The sequence below is a fragment of the Peromyscus maniculatus genome, chromosome X (genome assembly GCF_049852395.1).
Source record: "Peromyscus maniculatus bairdii isolate BWxNUB_F1_BW_parent chromosome X, HU_Pman_BW_mat_3.1, whole genome shotgun sequence".
In the NCBI taxonomy this organism is placed as follows: domain Eukaryota; kingdom Metazoa; phylum Chordata; class Mammalia; order Rodentia; family Cricetidae; genus Peromyscus; species Peromyscus maniculatus.
In genome coordinates, this window is record NC_134875.1 from 109,865,229 (window position 1) to 109,872,451 (window position 7,223).

The window sequence follows — 7,223 nt, forward strand, 5'->3', positions numbered from 1 at the left end:
TCAAAAATCAAGTTGGCTCAAAACCAAGGAAGCACTTTGATGAATATGTAAACAACTTTGTTAGGACTCATGGTTGTTCTAAAATTCATTCCTATCGTATGAGGGAGGTGTGGGTTGAGTGGGTAAAACTAGAGCTGTGTTGAGGATTCTGGTCACCAGGACCACAGCAGCACCTGGAAGCTTGCTAGAGTGCACATTCTTACTCCAAATCCACTGGTACAGAAATTCTAAGGATGAAGCATAACCATCATGTGTGCTTTTGATTTGGTTGGCAGAGATTGAACCCAGAGCCTCTCACAAACTGAGCAGGCTCTGTTGTGGATACACACACACACACACACACACACACACACACACACACACACAAATTCCTGTACAATTGAAAGTTTTCACCAATGTTTAATTTTCCCAACTGACAATAACCTATGAGGAATTTCCAGTCCTTTGACATGACAATGTCTTCTACAAAGTTCATGCTTAAGAGCCATGCAATGATGTCACAAAATAAAAGCATGTTTTTAATCTCATAGTGTTTTCAGTAAGTTAAGATTTTGTGTTGGGCTACATTCATAGCTGTCTTTGGCTGCATACAGGATACAGGCACAGGTTGGACATGAGTGTTTTTGCAAAAGCACAGAAGAATGTGCTGTTTTTGAACTCCAGGTAGGATCTGGACATTAGCAAATGTGAGACTAAAATCTAAAACCTTTTGGAATAATGTGTTTTTCCTCCATAGCTGGAGAAGTTTTGAGGGAGGCATTCATTATTACTGTGCTCTGTGAGTAAAAACAAGGAATCTTTGAAGATATGGCCATGAAGAAATGGACCATGGGGGCTGAGAAGCGCAATCAAGAAGTCTAAGAGTGCGTATGTCTCTGCTTGAGATGCAGCCCTGCAGATCACCTGCCTGTGTGGCATGTCTTATTCTTTATGAAGCCACATCCTAAGAGGAGCCTGCTTTGTCTTTGTTCTTTTCTCTGCTCCCATCCTCCAAACAGCCTTTTATCTGTGTTACATTATATATTCAAGAAACCTGCCTACAGAATCACTCAGGCCTATTTTCAAAAGAAGTTTTATAACCTAAAAAGAGTGTTTTGATTTTTTTTGCAAGAAAAAAATAGGTAAAAATATATAAACACATAAAGATCAGTCTGGGACATTCCAATGTACCTTGATGGTGGAACCATGGGGAGTTCTTCTTTCTACTCAATTTTTACGTATTTACCAAATGTTCTTTAATGAGCAGATGGTATTTTTATAATGGTAATATAAACTTTACTTTTTTTTTTGAGACAGGGTTTCTCCATGTAGTTTTGGTGCCTGTCCTGGAGCTCGATCTGTAGGCCAGGCTGGCCTCGAACTCATAGAGATCCACCTGGCTCTGCCTCCCAAGTGCTGGGATTAAAGGTGTGTGCCACTGCCACCTGGTCCTGGATAATACCTTCTTCGTGGTAGCTTTATTTTTAAATATTATGAAATGGCTAAAAGGTTATTCTTTCTCAAAACTTTGGAGGAAGAGGTGGAAAAATTGGAGATTCAAGGACAACCTTTGCTACTTTGCAACTGCCAAGCCAGCCTGAGCTACATGAGAAGCTGTCTCAAAGCCATCCAAACTAGCCTTATTTCTTTCATTAAAAAGAAATAATTATTGACACAGACATGTAAGGAATTCAAAGTAATATCAGGTCTTTTTACCTGTCAGTGTATATAAGGAAGGCTTTCAATAATTAGTTGGGACACAGACAGAGACCCTATGCCTCAAAAGAGAACATTATATCCACATGGATTAAAGTCCTGAAAACAGACAAGGATCAGCAAGCCCAAATAAAGAAAATGAATGAAACAGAAATGAATGAAATAGAAATTATTTTAACTATAAAACAATGAAACATTACTTTTTACTGGTTAGAAGCTTGAAAAAAAGTCAAGCAGCATTTTAGCTTCTCAGTTTAGAACTTTCCAAGATGCAATGGAGACATCCACAGATCAAGAGTGTAAGAGTGAGGCCAGTAACATGGCTCAGTGATAGAATACTTACAATACATGTGCAATGTCCTGATTTCCACCCCCACCACCGAAAAACAAAACAGAAAGCATGAGAAAGACCACACAGCTGAGGTCATCATCACCCAAGTACCAACTGGAGCCCACAAACCAGACTGAGGCCACTTCCTGCTGCTATTTCTGTGAAAGACCTTCATATTGTTGATAGTTGGGGGGAATCCAGTGAAGGACCATATTTTATGATATATGAAAAGTACATGAAATTCAAGCTTCAGTATCCAGAAAGCATATCTTCCTGGCTCCCACTTGTGCACATTTTGTCTGTGGATGCTTTAGTGATACAATGAAACATAGTCCTGCAACAAGGAATGTATGGCAGTGGAGCCAAAACTCTTTACTATCATCTGGTCTTGACAGGAAAAGCTTGCAGACCACTGCATCTGAGAAACAGATTGCAGGGAGGAAGCGGAAGGGAAGAAGAAAAGAACACTTGAAAGACATTGTTTGTGGGTCTATTGCTAGACTCGATATTTTAAAGCCCCCGAGGTTCTCTGAAACTACCTCAGACCACTGGCAACCACTCTTTCTGTAGACGACAAAGCCAAAGGAGCTACCGGTAAGGTAGGATGCTAGACATTGCAGACATATGACTGAACTAGGACAGGCAGAGCACATGCTGAGAAGTCAACAAGGAAGCACCTTCACGGGAAGATCCTAACTAGAATGTTGTCACCAAGAACATTGTTTTGCAGGCATTTAGCAAGCAAGATGCAGATTACGGGTGCCTGGGGGCAAATTGTGAAGAAAGTTGGGTGGGAGCACTGTACTGAAATAGTTAACAAAAATATAAAGGTTCCTAGGTGGGCATGGTGGTACAGGCTTATAATCCCAGCACTTGGGAGGTAGAGGCAGGAATATCACAGGAAGTTGTGATATTCATAAAGTAAGTTCCAGACCAGACAGGGATACATAGTGAGAACCTGCTCATATATATATATATACACATTCCTGAATGTGGACCCTCAGATAGATGCCCTCTGAAACAATGTTTCCCAAACTTGCACATGCAAATGAATCCTCTGGTGTCATGTGAAAATACCGACTATGAGTCAGTAGATCTGGGGGTAGAGCTCAAGCTCTCAGGTGATGCTGATGCTGCCGGTTAGAAGACCATACAGAATAGCAAAAGTAGAATGAAACCACACCCTTAGCTGGTCCTATTTATTATCAGTCATCATTAGACATTCTCCAAAACATTCAAAGTGAGGGCCAGGTTACTAGACATAGTAGGAAGTTATCTTTCCTAACCAGGCCTCCTCCATAAAAGCAGTGCTTGATTTAGTAAAGTTTACTTTACCTAAAATCTTTAGTGCTTGTGTCAAAAAAATTATTTTCTCAAAAGAAACAAGAATTTTCTATAACTGACCATCTTCTAGAATACTATGGTCTCCAAGTGTAATGATCCTAAGAGTAGAATTGAAAAAAGTTGCAAAACGCTATTAACAGCACTGAAAGCCGCACACATTTTGATTTACATGATGACCACTTGGATTTGTAAGTCTGCGAGTATGTGTAAACCTAGCCCCTTAATCACTTCCCATGTCCTGTGTAATTCCTTGGCATGTCCATAAAATTTCTCCTCCGGTTTTAAATTTCAGGAAGTTGATCGTCTAAAGCCAACTTTGGAGAAACCTCACAACAGTTTTTAAGAGCCACAAATTCAGTCACAAGAGGAGGAGGTCTAGCTTCACCAGAAAGCAATATGCTGATCTAATTTCCTAAATCTTCAGCCATAGAAAACATGGAAAGGTGGTTTGCTCGTTTTAGCAGGGTTCTCAACCACACAAGCCTAACTCTTTTGAAAGTTAATTACTGGTTTTCTCTTGCCAAAATAAACATGGCCTCATGCATCCTGCATATGCCAAGGAATGTTTCCAGGCTTGCCGCATTTCAAAGTACACCTAGAATCTCTTAAGTATAGGGCTTGTTTCTAGGTGACCTTCAAGCCAGTGAAATACTACGAGTTATATAAGAAAAAATTTGCAAAGGAAAATAGTCAGGGGTTTAGAAAGCTTATACTTTTGAGCATACCCTGTCCCTTTCTAACAGATTTCATCCTTTTTCCCCCTAGGAATATGCTTTTGTCTACACATTCTGAGTACATCATTCTCACAGGAGTTATTAAAGTAATTGAATCACAATGCCTTTCAAATCTTAAGAGGAAAACCTCTGCTTTCCTTCACATTCATTTTTAAATCTATTAGAAAGGTGGAGTTAATCATTTTGCATCTATCAAAATCACTGGATTTAGAAAGACTCGAAGAATCCCATTTAAGGACTGATTTATCTTTTGTAAATTGAACTTCGTAACTTGTTCAAACAAACATGGACAAAAGTCAAACAAAAAGAAATTCCAGTACGGTTGTTCTCTCACAAAACAAATGCAAGTACCTAACTATGAATTCATAAACACTCAATTTGTGAAATATAAGACATGATTTTCGCCCCTTGGTGCAATCGAATCCACCAGCCATTCCAAACCACTTTCTCATGCACTTTGCCTCCTGGACTATATATTTGGTACTAAAGGAAAGCCTCCTTTTTCATTGACATATCTGACTGAAACTAACAGTGCATCTCTATTTCTTAACATAAGCAAACAGCCTGCATTATGACAAGGGTTTCTAGAATAAAGAATTAGAAAGTTTCTCCATAGATGCCTAGTTCCCCTGGCCTCTGGAGTTCCACTTACCTAGAAAGAGCGCCGTGCCCAACACCAGGGTGCAACCAATGAACAGGGCCAGTGCAATTCGAATGCCTCGGTTGGTCCTCTTTCCAGTCTCCATGGTGCTCCCTGTTTCTGCTTCCATCGGAAGGGCTGGAGGGAAGACTCAGAAAGAAAATCACTTTTCGTGGTTTGGTAGCTGGTCTCAAGAGTTTGTCAGGCGTTGACATCCAAGACTCTCCTGCTCGTCTGCTAATAGACAGCTTTAAAAATTCCTGTCAGGAAACTTCCCCCTCGACACCCTTTCTCAAATAATCTTTCACAAATGAAATAAAAGAAACTCAAAATATTGGTTGCCTTGGCTCTCCCTTGACTAGACAAAACAAACAGCAGTTGCTTTATCTTGGTGCTCTCTCTCAGCAAAGTCCCTCTCAAGCGATTGTTTGGCAGGCTTTTTGCTCAAGCGTTCCGAGTATACATGTTTTACTAGGTTGCTGCACAGATGTTTTAGCTATTTAAATGTATAGTCACTTGGGGAGGGAAAAATTGTCTTTATCAAAACTGAATTCTCCACCTCCCCCTAACCATGATAAGTTAGGTGTCGAGGACAGTCTGCATCCAACTCAAGATCTCAGTTAGTCACGTAATTCTGCCACGACAGTCATTCTCCTCGTCTGAACTGTCGTCCTCAAAAGTTACTCTTTCAGCGTGCTAGTCCCCTTTTAAAGCCTTCTAAGAGTTCCTAGGATATCCTGGAGCATTTTATTTTAGGAACTTTGTGTACGATAGCATGTGCCAAAAATCAGTCCAAGTCCACTGCAGTGCAAAGTAGCAATTAAGACAACCTACAGAGGCTCTTGGTTTGGACTAGAGCTTTTTATTTATTTATTTTTTTAAGGAAGAGAAAGAGTACTTTTTGTGGTGCTAAGAATTGTTCAAAAGACAGTTAAGTATATGAATTAAGCTGATTAGCAGCCACAAAAGATAAAGTAAAAGATTTTTTTTTCTCCTGTGTGTTTTGACGAGCACGGCACCCATGCATTTTGCTCTCTAGTTCCTCCCAGACAGCCACTGGCTAGTTAGTATGGTTTTGTGTTTCCATAGTGTTTATTTCAGCAGCTTCCCCAAAATGAATTCAAGACTTATTTGGTTCCACTAGAAAGATTGATTAATCACAGTCTTTGATCATGATCAAATTCAAATTATGAAAAGCTGCTTTCTTCACGGGGAAGGGCGATGGACATTTCAATACCATTTAAATGATTTGGATTTATTACTTAATGATACAGATATCACTAATTTGCAGCACAGTGAATTACTACTCACCCATTCCTGTCCAGCCAAAGGTCATAAGATGATGGAAGTGTAGGAGGAAGACTCAGGAACATCTGTAAACCAGAAAAATACAGTTTATTCACATAGCTTTGGCAGTGACACAGAATTCAGCAGATGTCAATGAAGGAGGTACAACATGACTGTATGTTCATGCACCTATCTAGCTAGGCTAGGTCAGGCCTTAATCCCACAGCTTGGGATTCACCCAGGTCTAAAAATGTATTCCATAACACATCGTAACCTTACTTTCTGCTTGTTTCATGGCACCCCAAACTCAGGCAGGATTTGAGCAAGCTAACATCATAATGCTGGAGCCCTTCTGTACTCATTGGCTGTCGACATTACTTCATTGCTGATGGATTTTCCCCAAGAATGTTCTTGGTTCCATAATACATCTGAGGAATGTGAGCTTTGTGAGATCAAGGACAGTGTCTGTGATTTCCAGTGTTATAGCCCCAGCAACAACAGTTCCTGGCCTACTAGTGAAAGAGAAGAGAAAAGCAAGGAAAATGACTCACTGCTAGTTAAAAAGCAGCTTCAGGAACCAGTCCCATCACTTCCTCATAAGGGGGCGGGGCTTCTAAATACTCCAGTGATAATGGTACTTAAGGTGGGCTGAGCCCTTTTTGTTTTAATCTCACAGCAAACAAATGCACATGACAGCAAATACATTTGCAACTCTAAGATGAAAGCACAGCCTCAGGTGGCACAGGACTAGACATGGAAAGATGGTGACATGGGATCACTGTGAGACACTTCTTATTAGCAGCTGACAATGCTCCCTGTACACAGGGGAGAGAAAACAGTCACCCAAGGATGACGAGAGATCTACTTGCGTCTTTCTTTCTCCCCACAATCTCCTTGAACCTCAAGGGTCCTGACTGATTTGGAATGATGACTGTGGGTTGCCAGGTGGAATAGCCTTGACCTGCCTTAGACTGGTGAATCCCCAGAAGTGAGAAAAATTTGGGAGTTGCCCCCAAGTTCCATGCATACATCATTTGCAGAACGGACTTCATTCTTGAACAAATCAACATCTAAGTAATAAAAAAAAAGTAAGCCAAAAAACTAAACACACTTTCAGTGATAGTAATAGAAAACTTGATGCTTTCCATTCCAAACTGAGACATGTGTAGAAAAGAATGCATTAATTCATGAA

The 7,223-nt window shown here is 40.3% G+C and overlaps 1 protein-coding gene across 1 annotated transcript in view; it reads right to left on the bottom strand.

The window, feature by feature from the left end:
- The window catches only part of Phex (phosphate regulating endopeptidase X-linked), a 199,435-nt gene extending 193,756 nt beyond the window's left edge, over nucleotides 1-5,679 (bottom strand). Inside the window, exon 1 of the mRNA XM_006973251.4 lies at nucleotides 4,757-5,679. Coding sequence (XP_006973313.1) covers nucleotides 4,757-4,874 — 118 coding nt within the window. The 5' untranslated portion in view covers nucleotides 4,875-5,679. The remainder of the gene's footprint in view (nucleotides 1-4,756) is intronic.
- Between the last annotated feature and the right edge of the window lie 1,544 nt (nucleotides 5,680-7,223).